The sequence below is a fragment of the Lonchura striata genome, chromosome 2, assembly GCF_046129695.1.
Source record: "Lonchura striata isolate bLonStr1 chromosome 2, bLonStr1.mat, whole genome shotgun sequence".
In the NCBI taxonomy this organism is placed as follows: Eukaryota; Metazoa; Chordata; class Aves; order Passeriformes; family Estrildidae; genus Lonchura; species Lonchura striata.
Window position 1 is genome coordinate 65100508 of NC_134604.1, and position 16898 is coordinate 65117405.

At 36.4% G+C, this 16898-nt stretch overlaps 1 protein-coding gene across 4 annotated transcripts in view; it reads left to right on the forward strand.

Moving 5' to 3' along the window:
• TRPC4 (transient receptor potential cation channel subfamily C member 4) overlaps positions 1-16507 on the forward strand; it is a 129107-nt gene extending 112600 nt beyond the window's left edge. For all 4 annotated transcript variants that reach the window (XM_021541883.3, XM_021541882.3, XM_077781425.1 and 1 more), the window contains 5 exons: positions 1613-1808; positions 3441-3635; positions 11681-11722; positions 13556-13645; positions 13944-16507. In XM_021541883.3, coding sequence (XP_021397558.2) covers positions 1613-1808; positions 3441-3635; positions 11681-11722; positions 13556-13645; positions 13944-14660 — 1240 coding nt within the window. In that variant the 3' untranslated portion in view covers positions 14661-16507. The remainder of the gene's footprint in view (positions 1-1612; positions 1809-3440; positions 3636-11680; positions 11723-13555; positions 13646-13943) is intronic.
• Positions 16508-16898: the final 391 nt, after the last annotated feature.

The window sequence follows — 16898 nt, forward strand, 5'->3', positions numbered from 1 at the left end:
TGTTTTCTGTTGGTATTACAGTGGTGTCCTGACAAGTACATCTAATATTACCCTAATAATTAAAAAAAAATAACATTTCATCACTCTAATAATGTTCACTTCATACCACAGTGAAGTCTGTACAATTCAAGATTTCTCAAAAGATAAAAGGTAAAATAGAGATAAGAGGAAGATAAATGAGATTAGAAGTTGTATAAGGTCACCAGTTCAGACCTTGCTCATCCAGGCAGCTGTCACTGCATTTCTTCCATGCCTACCTGTGGGCATTAAATAAGTGTGGTGTTCTAAAACATGAAGATTCCTTGCAAACGTGATAGGCTGTAAAAAAAACATGCAGTCTAAGAATCTACTGACTCTACTGCACACAATCAAATTTCTAATTTCTATTGTAAACTGTTTCTTCTCTTTTTTCATTTTGAAATCAATTTTAATTCATTTTTAGTTCATTTATAGCAAAATACTTCCAAATGAGCATTAATTTTCTTGTCTTTCACCTTCAACCTGTATCAAACTACTGCTATAAATGTTCATTCCTTATTAACTTCTGTGTATCTAGGCTTTTTTAAAAATATATTTATTACCAATGGTTTCCTTCTTAGAGGAAATAATTTTATAAAAATAGCAGCCTTTATATCACCTTAATCAAGTAACTTTTCTCAGGCACTGTATATTTATGTTGTATATTAATAACACCTATGCAGGTCTAAACTTTATGTGATCTGAACAGAAAAGCACACAGAAATTTTTCAGAGCTCATCATTGAGGAAAGCAATATTCATCTAGGAAATAGTGGGGAGTACTGGTGCCATTGTCAGAAGCTGATGTCATGGCAAAATATGATGCTTTGTGTGCTCCATACTTTCAAGGAGCAGTCTAAGCAGGACCATTCTTATGATAGTACTGTGTAGCTGAACACACAACAAAAGGGATTTTTTTTCAATCTATGTAGGTGCAGAGATATGCTACCTACAGCCATTGTTATTTTTACTAGCTTCCTAGCTTTTGTACGAACTTCTCTAAGAGAATATCATATGCTTTAGGTATAAAAACACAAGTTTCTTTTGAGAGCAGCATCCTTGTCTTTTTTGTGTCTCCCTTCTTCATTAAACAAAACATATGCTAATAATGTCTTTCTAATTATTCAACAACTTTTATGTCAGTGGCTGTCAACAAACCAGAATTGCAAATTTGAGGATACCATACTTCTTTCAGCATTCTAGTGAGACATTACTTTTGCAGTCATACTTGAGCTACTTTTGGATCCTTATTCTACCCCTAATAGTTAAAGCAAAAGGTCAAAGTACTTCAAAAGAAAGTGTCCAACATAAGATCTCTGAAACTATATTTATCTCTCTGCAGTTTGAGCAAAATCAGCCTTTTGTTTGCAGGCTTATTTATAGATTCTGTATTATCTATATCTAAAGCTCCAGATTTGAAACACTAGGCCATTGTCTCACTGCAAAGATATTCCCTCTGTGTTGCCTATATTGTGATAGGTGTCATTCATCTCAGTCAAGTCAAGAACTTTTGTGTGTTTTGGGAGAAACTGAACAATCTGGAAACTAAATGTGTAGTTATTATACAGCTATTCCTTCTGTGGTTTTTTTTCCAGGTTATTTGAAACGCTGCAGTCATTATTCTGGTCTATATTTGGACTCATCAATCTCTATGTGACCAATGTGAAAGCAAGGCATGAATTCACTGAATTTGTTGGGGCCACCATGTTTGGTACCTATAATGTAATATCTCTGGTTGTTCTACTCAACATGCTAATAGCCATGATGAATAACTCTTACCAACTCATTGCTGTAAGTTGTTTCTTATTTTTAGATCATTTATAATATATACCCTCTCTCTGTTCCTACATTCAAATTTTCTGGCAGTAAAACACTTCACAGACAGAACATTGGGACAAATATTGCAATTTACTCTGATTCTTTTGCACTGTTCTGGATGGACAAAGAAACCAGACCCAAAGAAACTGGACTGGGTAGAGTGAATTTTCCTCACAACATTGAGTGGGGAAGGGCTGAAGAAACCAGCTGGTGGGCTGAAGAGGGTGTCCTGATGCTTCTGACAAGTGACATGGGCTACAGCCCTGCCCAAGTTGCACTGTGCAGGACCTCTTCTTAGAAAAATACTCCCCAGGATTGTTCTGTTGCTGATACATTTTTAATACATTATTTTTATTAGCATTCAAAAGACTGCTATTTTATTTTTTTTAATCTGACTTGGATATACAGTTAACAGAAATTGGGTGCCCTTGTTCCAAGGACACTAGCTATTCAAACAAAAGGTCATGTCTTCTCATTCAACAGTGTCCTGTTTCCTCCTGCAGTGAAAACTGTCTTTATCATTACCAGAGCTATTGGCATAGTTTCGTTTGTAAACTGTCTATTAAGAGACTAAGAGAAATAAACACTGATTCATCATATGATAATTCAAATATGATCATTCAGAAAGCAAACAATAGAAAGCTTCACAGTCTTAAGATTTTAAATATGCCTTTTTTTTCAATCTGGCAATTACAAGTGTTTCCACAAAAGAAAAACTGACCACCTGTGTTTGTATAACTCTAGTTGTCAGAGTCTAGTGAACCATATCACAACATAGTACCACTCACCAAAACTTGGGCTGTAGGTAGTATACTTTTCCTGCTACAACTTCTGAATTGTTGTTTTTCTTACTGTATGGCCAGGGCTAGACCTGTAGCTGAATTCTTGGCTATCCAAATCTATCATTAGTGATTTAAACTTCTTGTTCAGCTGCTAGGATTTAGGTGTCTTTCCATGGCCTTTAGCTTTCATTTCAGAATTGCAGGATTATACAATGCTATATAGGTTCCAAACAAAATGAAATTTCAAATAAAAATAAAAAACTCACCCCACAACCTATCCCTAATATAGAATTCTGAAGTAGTAGGGGAAAAAAAGATACTTGACTCAATAGTTTATGTAGCCTTATGATTTGTTGGATAACTATTTGTGAATTTTGGGGACTGGTAATTTCTAAAAAAATGCATGAGCCTTGCTGATTTGTTGCAGCTGCTGCAGAGCAGCATAATTAGACTGATCTATGAGAAATAATGGTGAGCTACTATTATAACAAAGCATTTCTTCCAGAACTGTAGTATTTGTCTACTTTTAATTACCTTTTCTGTTTTTTGAGAGACTTTCAATAATTTAACAGCTTGTAACAGGGAAAGAAGTTCTTATAAGTAGATATATACTTTACATATTGAATATCTGCTTACTGTGGTAAAGAAGCTTACTTTGCTTTGGTTAAAGACCTACTGTCAAAAGATGGCAGTATTTTAAAAAGACAATTCATTAGGATTTCAAGGTTGTTCTAGCTTTAGTTTTTTCAGATTTTTGTAGAGGTTTATTTCACCTCCTTAATTACAGCAATGTCTGTGTTGATGATGTGTTTCTTGTGTGCAGGATCATGCAGACATTGAGTGGAAGTTTGCTCGAACAAAACTCTGGATGAGTTACTTTGAAGAAGGAGGAACTCTGCCCACTCCTTTTAATGTCATACCAAGCCCAAAGTCTTTGTGGTATCTGATCAAATGGTTATGGAGACACCTTTGCAAGAAAAAAATTAGAAGAAAGCCTGAAAGTTTTGGAACAATAGGGGTAAGTTGTGTGGTTTACTCTGCCTGTAGTCCTCCTCTTTGCTATATCGATTACTTTTCTCAGATTTATAGAATGTCTGACCTGTCAAATATTGTGCATATGAGTTAGACAATAATTCTAGCAGAGAATATTACTTTTTACATTCATGTCAACGTATTTGAAGAGAAAACATCACCATATCCTTGTACAAAACAGTATGAACTATGACTGTGCTTCATCTACAGATAGTTCAAGAAATATTGAGAGCAATAAAAAATACAAGAAATCAAATGTGTATGCTTGTCTGTCAGTGCCAGAATTGTTGGTTGCTAATTGTTGGTTGCTCAAGTGTCACAGTTCAGGTATAATTGAATATCATGAACCAGACACTCATTATGAAGTATTCATCATGGGATATTCTCTGTGTCTCTGTCTCTCTACATGTAATGAAATGAGTTTGCCATAAAAGCATTTTTACCAAAAGCTGTTCCCATTAAAAAAAATTTGAAAGGTGACAGCATTTACTTGGACTCGTCTGCTTGAATTTAAAGGTAGAGCTATTCCAGAATCCCATTCTGAAATCATACCATATTCTGATACTGCTGTTTAGCAGTGACATTTCTAGGGAAAAAAAAAAAAAAAGAAGAGGGGGAAAGACACACAAGGATAGTCTTGCACCTGGGTTCAGCAGATGCCTGTGTAATATCTCAGCTACTTACTTTCTTTGGTAGATACAGTGGGTAAAGCAGATTTGAACTTTTCCGTCCTAACTTTATCTGCTTGAGATACCTCAAACAGTGGCACACTTTTTCTATACTGGCAGTGCAAATATTCAGGCAACATCCTAACCCACCAACATCTAATTCTCTCTAGTTATATTTTCTTCATTTCCCGTGAGTGAGTCAGTACCTCAGTAACTAGACTGAATTTAGCCAGCTCAAACGTGAAGAAGACTATGTGGGATAACTTTGTGGACTGTGGCATTTTCTCTTTACCATAGCGATTTCATGAATATAGATGTTTCAAGTTAGGAACTCAGATGGACAAGCATTAAGTGGGAATATGGGAGTCAAATGTGGATAAGGGAGAAAAGAAAGGGGTATGGTCCTTGTGCTATTGATTCTTATTAAAAAGCTTTCATCCATTTCAAGAAGTCAGGGGGCCTGATACAATTCTTTGATGGACCATTACTATGATATCAACCTTTTCTTTGTATTTCTTCCCTATTTCTTGATAAGTGAGTAATAAGATTTTCTTACCTCTTCTGCTGTCATATCCTGGAATGCAGTTTAATCTCTAGAAGTACTTGGAGGAGCAAGTTCACATGCTTGTACAGATATATGGTAAAGATGAAAAGTAACATCTAAAACTAATTCACAATTACTATGCTGATAAATGGATTTTGTCCTCTTTGTAGAATGCTTCAAATCAGGCTTATTGCAATATACTGATATTGTTGGCCAGTATCTAAATTGGGAAAGCAAAACTGTTTGACTTTGATGTCATATTTGTACATACAGGAAAGAAACAGCCAGGAAAACAGCTAATAAACATGAGGGTGACTTTGAAACAAACCAGTAATAGATGACAAGAAGCACACTGAAAAAAACATTAACTTAAGAGAGTAACAATGATTCATATACAAATTTTTAAAATAATATGAACTAGCATGAATGGTGAATAATCTTAAGAGTAAAACATCTCGGTGTATTATAGTACGTGAAAGAAGTAAATGCAGAGACCAACAGAAGGAGAAACTATGAGATGTTAGAAAGAAAAAGTCAAGAAAGAGAGTGATGTACTTGTGTGTGGGGGAGAGTGGGGAACGCTTCTAGCCATTTGTTAAACATTTGGTAGAGATGATTAGCTACTGTAAACTGAGAGAATGATATTGAAATTAATGGTATTATGCCAGTGTATAGCAGAGGGTTGATTAACACAATATTTCTGTTTGACTGAGACATATACAGAATACCCTTATACATCCCAGCTAAACTTTCTGGACAATATTTCTTGTTAGACCTTCCATCTGGGATAAGGAAATACTTTTTCCGTTTTCTTACCCTCTCAAACTGCAGATTTGGGCGTAAACTCATTCCTGGACAAGTGGAATAATAAAGAAAGATATGGGGTGCTCCCAGCACAATGCTGAATGGCATGATGAGGAGGGGGATTCAGAAAGATCAGGTCTACTTCCTGCACCTACCTCCTGCTAGGGTACATAAACACCACCTTCAAGAAACCCACGTCTTAGATTTGGGAAAACTGGTGCAGCAAAGGGTCAAAGGATAGGGAGTCTATGCAGCAAGCTACTTAGGAGTTTTTCCAAATAGAATTTTCTTTTTGCTTTTAAGTTAAAATCCCCCAAAATCTCTAAACACCAAACTTTTTAATTGATATATTTCAGTTTCAAATAAGCTTTTGTTTTCAACTTCAGGATGAAATTTCTGTTTAGAGGGAAGTAGCAGGTGCCATTTAAAGCAAGTATCTTGGGCTAAGGAGACCCAGACTTACATCTTAGATATCCAGTGGATATGTAATTATTTACCTCAAGCATAAAAGCTATGAGAGCAGAAATTTCCTTCTCAAGATCTTTAAGATACTGCAGGGGCTAAGGTGCTCTCTTGGGAGAACAGAAGAAAAGGAGCTGAACCAAGCTTCCTTATGATTTGAATGTGAACCACTAATTACTGAACTCTTTGAGATGGAGGACATCAGTGAGGGAGAGATGCAGGACATGCAGTGGGTTGATTCTTATAATTTTTTTTTAATTATTTGAAAGTGGAATCCATAAAGTGCATGGGACAGTAGGGCTATATACATCCCGGATTTCCTCTGCAGAACAGATTCTTAGCTGGAATTAAAGTTGAAACTCCTCTGAAGCAGAGAGCTTACCAGCAGAGCCACCATGGCAACCACATTTCAGCTGCCTGAAAAAAGTGAGTGGCTGTGGCTGACCAGGCAGGTTCAGTCCACCATATGGGCATCTCATAAAACTACAAAGTTCTTCAGCTCATTCCTGAGCATAACACAAGCCCCATTAGGTTTATGTGAATTTGGAACATTTTGCAATTTCCAGACCCAGTTATTCACCCAAGCTCCAAAATAGAGTAAGATGTACATAGGCACTCTGTGCTCTGATTTCCACATTGGATACATGCAACCACCAGACAGGTGCTGTTAACTGGACATCCTCCAGGAGGTTAACCATCAGTCAACAAATGGGAACACCACGGTGATCTCATAGCTTGTCCTGAGGGAGAGCACTTCTTTCTGGTTCTGACAAACTTGCTATCACCCACATCTCAGCCATCATCCACAGCTCAGCCTTGATTTCCTAGAAATTTTTCAATTGTCCCAATGAGTTACACCACAAATTAAATTTAGGAGCTCTATGCCCTTTCAAACAAAAGTTAATGAAGAGCTTTCTTTGTCTTTTGTTCAAGGATCTCAGAGGACTTAGCTCACTTGTATCTGCTCTGTAATAACTTTGGCCTCTGAGCTACAAGATAAACTTTGTCGGGATTTACTCCTTTTCACTGAGTCCTGCATTATAAACTCTGTCTCCTTCCCTACAACCAGGTCTGGGAGAGTAAAAAATGCTATAACATTATTTTCTTATATTGGCTGTATGGATGGATGCCACATTGTCTGTAAGGCAGAGCTCAGATTTCAAAACATTCTGTTCTGAAATCTGTAAATGTTAACTTTCCTATTAGGAAGCACTAATCAGCAGTGACATACTATGGTGTTTTCCAGTAGAAAAAGTAATAATGTGCATCCAAAGAGTGAGTCAGTGCTAGAGGATACAAAATAGATAATAGACAGAAAGAAGCTGGCAAGGATTATGCATGATCTCTGCAAAAAGTCCTCAGTAACAAAAAGCCAGGAATAATGAACTAGGACTGAGTCAAGGATCAAATCAAATGTGTCAAGAATCCACTGTAAAATTTATATATGTGTACGGTTGAGAGTTCAGTATATGCAGGCAGAATGTGTAAAGAAAGGGTTGAGGGTCAGGATAGTTTACAGGACACATTCTAGTGAATTGATTTATCTGGCCCATAGGAAGAAGATAAATGCCAGTAAAAATAAGTAGAACATTACTTGAGAGGATCATCTACATTGCTGTTTATAACAAAACTATCATGGGCAAGAACATGGTCAGTAGCGATGTGAGGTACCTCTGAAAAAAAAACAATTAATTTGGTTTTTAGATGTCAGTTCTGTGGTTCTTCTGTCCTTTGTTGTAGTGGGACACTTGAAGCAGTGGGTGGTGAAGTCAAGGGGAGGTTTTTCAAGGCAGAGGCTTTTTCTCCAAAGCAACACGGTGCTCAGCCATGCCGATGGCAGCTTCTCTAGCCACACCTTCAGCTGGAGGAAGGCCAGGATGGTACATGTGATTTACTAATATTTCAGCTCTGCTATGAATCAGACAGAGCTCTTCTACCCCTCAGAGTTCAGCACATTTTTTTATTCTGTCATTTTGACATATCCCAGGTATGCAGCATTTTCTTCAGCTATTATCTCCTGCACTTAAAATTCTGAAATAAGTGCATGCTTGTGTGCTACTCTGTACATGTATCTATATCATCTATATCCATGGCTATATCAGTTCTATTAATTTTGTTAGCTCACCTTTGCAAAAGCCAGATTAGTAATATAATTCTAATAATTAGGCTGAGCTTTTCCTGACTGCACAAGGCTTATCAAGGCTAATCCTTTTGCCATCTAAAATCCATCGGTATTTCAAAAAAAAAAAAAAAAAAAAAAAGATATATGGGAAAACAGATCCTAGTCCCACTGGTACAAATGGTACTGTTTTCCTCAAATTACATTCTACTTTACATCTGACCAGTCAGCAAAAAGTGTTTTACCAATAATTTTAAGTATTTCAGAAGTGAAAATTGAGATTATGGCCAGGGATAACTTCAGTAATTTATTTTTTTTTTAATCTCATGTTTAGATAAACAGGTACCTTTCTTCTAGGTATACAGAATTTTACGCCATTTTCCCAGAAACCTACATGATTTTATTATCATTTGTCACAGAAAATCTCATTTTCCCTTCTCTTCTCACCTAGTGGAAAATGATGCCATTTCTAAGTCAATGTAAGCATTTTGTATTTTCTCTGTAATGTATGTTTATTGAAAGTTGAGCAAAGAAATAATACCTTCCATCTGGCATGGAAATCAATAATCTGGAGTTCTTTGTATAGCAAGAATAATTTCATGGGGAAGCCTCTCTGTCAACACAGATAAGTTCTTATCCTTTAAAGGTGTTGATTCTAGTCAAGATGAAAAATATATCCCACACCTTTAGACAATAGTTCCATTTTCTTTATCACTAAGCAGTTTAAGGTCAAATGGAGAGGTCAATTAGATTTCTATTCCTGCATTATAAAAAATACAATTTTAATAAAACACATCAAAATAAGTAATACAATTTTATTAAATTTTTGACTGCTAAGGAGATCTTTTTTCCAAACAGTGTGAATTGCTAGGAATGGCATAAACAGGAAGAACAGAAAAATTAAAATTACTAGTGAAGCTATCATTAAAGCTTCCTAAAGTGTATTAGTGCCCCCTTTTGGAAAGTGACAGCAACCTCCCCCTCAATTTCACTATTGCATTCAACATGCAGAACCGTGTTTCCCACCCCGTTACTATTTTTAGTCAAATTAAACTTTCATCCCTTTGCTAACCATAATTTTCAACTTCTTTATGCACATAGAACAATGGTTACTTGAAACAAATTTTGAACCATAAATTAGACTATAACTGAGTAAAGAAAAGCAGGCTAGCTGAGAACTAAATAAGGACAATATGAATGTTATAATGACATTTTATTTCTAGTTAATAGCTTGGTTTTCAGATGTGTTTAGGCAAAGATTCATTCTGCTTTCAAAAGGAAGCAAAAGATTATTAGGAACTGGAGATGGAACTTGAATATTTAAATGCCAGATAGAGAACTGTTTGGTGAAAATAAATTTGCTAGGTTGTTGATAGGTGTAATTCCCAGTAGACTAGGTATGTAGATGTTCATGAAAACATACAGTTAAATTTATTTTCTTTCAGCTTCTTGGTGATATGGATTGAGAACAATTAAGTGCAGTAGAACTGTTCTGACACATTATTACACAAATCTTTTCATGTTGTTATCCCTTGTTGCCATTACATTAAGGGGGAAAACCACAGCCTCTGTTTCTGGGATTTTCCAAATTGGCTGCAAAAAAAAAAAAAAAAAAAAAGGATAAACGTTATCTAGGTAGTTCTTGTTACAGGTACAGAATTGAACCTATGCCTTTATTTCACATTTCACTGTAAAATAAAGCAGAGCAGACAGGAGCTGCAGGAAGTATTGTAAAAGACAAGAGTCAGTAGTTCTTTTACTTAGTCGTTATTCACTTTATTTGAAGTGTGTTTCAATTACACCTTAAATTGCTTTTCCTTTCACCTGTGAGTCAGATCTGTTGTTGAGAGTGCTCTTAGCCACGGACTCCCTTAGCGCTTTCTTAGCAGAATGAAACATCTCCACCGTGTGGCCAGCTGCAAGAAAACTGAGGGGTTTTATTCCTAAAATCCAGCTAAGTTCGGATGTTGTGAGGTTATGAGCCTTCCCACGGCTGCATTGTTCCCTCTGGCCCTGATGATGGGCAAGCTGGCCCATCCCTCCATCCTTAAACACAAGAAATAGCCAATTTCTCTTTTACGAGGCATAGATGGAGAAACACCATCTGGAAAAGTACTGAAGAAAGCATTCTCGTGTACAAAGCCCTACAGCACAGTGGCTCTTCAGACTGATTAGGAAATAATGATTTCCCCCCGTTTTTTTATTTTTTGCTATCCCAGGCACAAAGCTACTGCATCCCTAAATTAATTGCAAACAAGAAATCAACTCTGAAGCGTGAACTGACTCCAGGTACAGGGAAAAGGTTCATCATTTCTTTAAAGTAAAAAAAAGAGATTAAATAACTTGCTGTGCCTGCCTTACTATGCAACTGAGGTCAATTTTAACAAGTCCCTTGAATATCCTTTCACCCTGTTTTACTGCTGTTAAGTGTTCTGTTTTGTAGAGATACAATCAGTGGTCAGACACATTATTTTATCGTCAGCAGCAGATATGAGAGTCTAAGTTAAGGCTGTTTTTCTTTCACCAGTTAAGAATAATTATTGTAGATGGGGATATGCTACTGATTATGCAATTGAGGACAAAAGGAATTCAAGGGAAAAAATAAATCTGGCCTTTTTTCCCTGTCTTCTTCTGGGCAGCCCTTAGATATGGCAGTTTAATTTAATACACCTGCTTGAAACCTGGGCAATTCTTTCATCCTACCACACTTCTTTTTGCTGCTTCTCTTCAGAGTTACTGTCCCTTTTACCCTCCCTTCTTTTCAACACCAAACTGTGTTGGAAGCTGTTTCTTTCTTCCATACACCTCTCTATGACTAAGTGTTTTTAACAGACAAATAAGGGGGAACTTTCTCATTAACAGTTTTATAGTTGCAGGTTTTGATTAGCTTTACCTTAAATTAGGAGCCATAGCAAATGTCTTGCTTACACCATGGCTTTATGAATCCCACCATGTTGATGATTTTCCATGCAGAATTTCCCTTTTGTAACTCGTGTCTATTGACTCCTGTTTTTTCACTGTGTACCTCCAAGAAAATCTAATGTGACGCGAGGCAAGCTTTTCTCAATTCAGTAAAATATGCTTCAGTCTGTGCAAGTGAGTGACATGATCTATTGTTCCACTTCCATCTCAGATTGTTGACCTTGGGACTCTGCAGCCTGTGACCTGGCTGCCCCATCACATGCATGCTGATGCAGGAATAAAAGCGTTTTGACAAAAATGTAGAAAATCCACTTTGCCTTCCCTACAGCAACCCTTCCCTTTCTACAAAGCAAATGATAGGCTTTTTTCAAACACAGTCATTTTTCAACAGATTTTGAACCTTTTCTCTCAGCTTGCTAGATACTGTTAAAACAGGCCTGCTGTTTTCTATGCTTCAGTGTTTTACTTCCACACAGGGATTAATATTTTTTTTATTCTTTTATGTTTTTCAGAGACGTGCAGCTGACAATTTGAGGAGACATCATCAATACCAGGTAAAGGCCTATGTTTATTCTTTGGGCAATTGTTTTTCAGTGCCTTCAGAAGATCTTCATGAAGAAAAAAAATGCAGAAAAATTTCATGAGAAAGTGGAAAAGGAAAATAAGTGGAAAAAAACATAAAATCTGTACTTATTTCCTCCTCAGCAAACAAGCTTAGTATTATGATGTTCAAAAAAAAGAGCATTTGAGAATACAATTTTCTTCTTTTTGGAGCAAAATTATATTTTCTAGAGCAATAACATGCTAGCCAGTATTTTGCCTTATATTTAATATAAGGCAATATAATATTAACTTAATTTTAAATATTACATTTTTAAAATTTAAAATTGTAACATGGATTGCCTTTAAAAAAAGCAAATTCCTGCCTGCCAGGAATCATCAGGACCATATGTACAGTGAACTGACATGCTCTATCAGAACGTGCTCTTCATCTCTCCAGCTTTAGTTCCTCATAAACAACTTCCTTATTAACCCCTATAACCCCCCTGCCTAGATCCCCTGTATGTAAGCAATTCTTTTTCATCCTTCCTTCTTCAGTTGCTACTTTTTTTTAGATTATTATTTCACAATGAATAATTTTCAGCTTTATTTTGAATTTTTGTCGTGTAAAAAGGTTACAAGTTAAACAAGGTGTGAGCTGTAGGCTTGGTAGTTAATGAATCTCATATGGGAAATAACTGGTAAGCTGGCACTTTTCCAGACTGAAGAAGAGGCAGATGTGGGAAGTACAACAAGGATCTATAGGATCATGAAGAAGGTGAACACAGAGCAGCAGTTTGCCATTTATCTGTAAATGGAAGACCACACACGTACTACACTGTATTAGTGAGGCTGTATAGGCAGCCTTTTGAGCAAAGTGATTTTTCTCCTCCAGCCCCCTTGTGGGACTGTATCTAAAGCAGTATCTAGGCTGGGCCCCACACTACAAGAGAGATGTTAACAAACTGGAAGGGATCCAGCAAGGGGGCACCAAGATGGTTAGAGGACTGTCATATAAGCAGCTCAGATTTCAGCCTGGAGTAGGTATGGGGAAATATAACTGCTGACTTAAATAACATAGTGGGTGGTTAGAGAGAAGGAGCCAGATTTTATTTTGAGGTAACAATGCAAAAGACAAAATGGACACAAGTCAAAGGAAGGGAAATTCTGTAAGGTGAGGAGAATTATCTTCACAGTGAGGGTAGTAAAGAACTGGAAAATGTTGCTCAGGGAAGCTGCAGCATCTCCATCCATGGAGATATTCAGCATTTGACTGGGCATGGCCCTGAGATGACTCAGACAGCCTCCAGGTATCTATTTCAACCTAAATAATTTCTAGGATTCTTTGAAGACAACAATGGAAACTACCAGACCGGAGGTTAAAAATAAAACCCCGAAATGGAATCTTACTCCATACTGTGGAATTCATTGGCAGAGGATTTTTGAATGCTGAAAGTTTACATTAGTTCAAAATGCGTAAGAAAACCTGTCACAGACAATTAAACCTAGAACTATCATTTTTGTTCAGAGAGTCACTGCATCTCACAGCACAGGAGGCTTGACAGAGAATAGCTGGAAATAAAGTTGTAGAACCACACCAGACTTGCTCTCATGAGCAAGGATTGTTCTGCCTTACTGGCAGGAAACATACCTTGAGTCAAACCCAACATATCCCTTCTCAGGATAATAAGCATTAGTAGTTTCCATCAAATAGCAAAACAAATTTTCAAACAGGTTTGTATAGTTTCTGTCATGTTCCTAAAGCATTGAAAAGCCCAAGCAGAGCCTGTGAGTGTAGGTTTTCTAACTAATACCAAGAAAGCCAACATAATACTTTATATTTTTAGGAAGTTATGAGAAATCTGGTTAAAAGGTATGTTGCAGCGATGATAAGAGATGCCAAAACTGAGGAAGGATTGACAGAAGAAAATTTTAAGGTATGTGTTTATTTTTATGTTTATAGGTCTTTTAGTAATTTAGTAAGATATTTTAAAACTGTGAAGCATATTTTTTACACTCGGCTATTCAGGTAGCAAATAATTTGCTTCCTAGAGCAATATCTTCAACCTTGAAGATGCCATGCATGCCAACATCAAGAGAGTAAGGTTTATTACTGACCCCAGAATAAGCCCTTTTTTTTGTTTGTTTGTTTGTTTTCTTTTAATTTTTATTTCAAAAAGAAAGTCAAATGAGCTTTGATGTTCTGACATTTCATCTTTTTTCCCTAATTTTTAGGAGTTAAAACAAGATATTTCCAGCTTTCGCTTTGAAGTTCTGGGTTTGCTAAAAGGAAGCAAGCTGTCTAATTTGCAGACTGGAAAGATGAGCAAAGACACTGCCTCTCTGTCAGAAAATGAAGAAAATAGTGAGAGTGAAGGAAACAAGAAAGGAAAGAAAAAGCCCTTCAGCCTTTTTGACATAACAACGATGATTCACCCACGATCAGCCAATATCGCCTCTGAAGGACATAATGTAAGCAATGGCTCAGCAATGATGGTGTCAGAGTCTACTCAGGAGAAACAAAAGCGTGTGAATTTTGTAACAGACATAAAAAATTTTGGGTTGTTTCACAGACGATCAAAAACAAACTCTGTGGAGCAGAGTACAAATAAAATATACACAGTTTCTGAAGAAGTTTCTCGTCAACAGGCAGAAGAACAATGTGAGAAAACTGATGAACTGGAAGAGAGAGAATTGATCATGAACTGTGAATTAAACTTCCAAAATCCTGGCAAAAAATGTGTGTTAGCTGAGTCACAAAATACCAGTGAGTCTTTGGATTCACAGGAAGAGGGAAGTATTTGTCCTTCAGAAATAGAGAAAACGGAGTTACAAAACTCAGAACCTGCCACTACGCAGGATCAGCTGGACAAGGCATTGGACATTAGCATTGACTCTGATGGGAAACAGGAAACAATTGTTCAGGGTGACTATGTGATAACGAGGTTGTGATGCTTACAGGAGGAAGCATTTACAAATATATATATTTTGCATAGTGCTTTTGGGGGGGGAATGTTTTAAGAATTATATTAGCTACTGCAGAATTACACTTTATAGTACTCAACTGTGGCACATGATCTTGTAACATAGTAGTCAAGAGAAAGAAAATATGAGGACCTTCTGTTTTGTAGCCTGCTTTAGCTTTCACAATTTGTTTTACATTTTTTAATAAATGGAAGCATCTTGTATTCTTGTACTGTTGCAATAATCCACAGAAACTTTTTAGCTATCTTTTTCAAGTACAACAAATGGAATTTCTCTCATATGATAGTTGACTCCTATGATAAATATTTTTCTATGCAAATAAAAAGTAGCTTAAGAAACTTGTAGGCTTTTATTTAACTTTGTAGGTTCTTAAAAGATTCTGTGCACCATAATAATCATATGTGGCTCCTGCCAGCATAATTCACGTCAAGCTATTAGAATAATTTGTTTAATGTGCTAGAAACTTGTGTTGAAATCTATACAGAATCAGAAGATAAATTATATTCTTTTATTTATTGAAGGAATATGAATACCTGTAAAATATGAAAAACAGGTCTATTTGATTATTTAATTACAACTTTTCACTCACAGCAAGAGAAGTGTGACTGTCCTGATACCATTGTTAGAAATGCAAGTTTTGAAGACTGTAGAAATGTTTCTTATAGGAGAAGAAATATCTGTGGCTTACTAAAAATTGATGATGGATTACTCCCCAAGAATCCTTTATCACCCCAGCTACTGCTTCTTCAACTACCTATTTTTCCTGATGTGGACAACCTATGCACTTTAATATTCAGCTGCTTATTAGCTTCTGCCTTTACAATACACTTGCGTTTGCTAAAGGAAAGATACTTCAGGAATAAACAAGCAACGATTCCCCTGAGTACTTGAATAAATACGGCAATTTGTTGAGAAGTTTTAGAAAGCATGCCTTAAGGGAGTTTCTTTGACAATTTTACAGTTTGGAGGAACCTGATTGGGTGTTTTCTAATAGATACCTAAATGTATAAAGGAAACCTAATAGTATTTTTCATAACTGATGAGTGACTTACTGTCTTAGTTAAAACCAGTATTTTTAAAATTAAACATTGTGGGGTTTTTTAATCATTAGCTGGTGTCCTACATTATTAAAAATTTCATTTTACAACTGACATAAGAATAACCACCCCCAGCTTTCAACACCATTCTTTCCCCCACTGAATATACCACAAAAGTGTTGTTATTTCATTCTTAACTTCCCCAACCCTGCCGTGACAGATTTTGTAGTTTGTATTAGGATGTATTAAGGAACTTCCAGATGCATAGAGTGAATTTACATTTCTGATGTAATCTATCCCATGTAAATCTGTAGGATCTGACCTAAAGCCATGTCATTCTGGATCTAAATTGTCCTGGTTCTGAACTGTGTCTTGAAAATCCAGGCAAACCACTCTCATCTCTATACTTTAAGGTGAGTTTTCCAGCTCTACTTTACACATGTGCTACTCTCTCTGATGCCAGAAATTGAAAACTTCCTTCCTCCGCACCTCTTTGTGTCATGGCAGATAGAGTTAAACTAAAATGGAAAATATGAGTCATAATTGAAAAATAGTTTGTATAGCTTTGCAACAATGTATTCAAATCATTTTTGATTGGTTAGTTTCCATTTTGGACTCTTGACTGCTCTGTAGACCCTCTCTCTCTCTTTCACGTCTCTCTCATTGTCCACCTTTAGACTGTAAGCTCCTTGGGGCAGGGCCTGCAGCTTTTCTGTCTGGAAAGCACCTGAATTATTACAAGTATAAAAAGAAATAAATAATAATAATAATGGTGGAATAACCTCATATCATTTGTATTAGGTCAACTCTTTTAGAGAGTTCTTTTTTGTACTGTAACATTTTTGCTAAAAATGCCATAATGCAAATGTGTCATGTTGTCACAAAATTTTCTATATCCCAGTTAACAGTCCTTCCCCACTACTCATTCAGTTTCTCATTCTTCATCATGATTTGTAATGGCTTCAGGCCCTAAGCTTACTCCCTTTACACTAGCCAAATTCAAAACAGATAGTGCTTGATCAAACGAGCTTTCAACACATTCCAGCCACATGGTTTCACTCCAGACAGAAAGTGCCTAAGCAGGGTATTTGTATTGCAAACATCACCAATATCAGAACAAGTTAACTACAACAGGTCTAAGAGTTCTGCATATTATTCTGGCATTCTA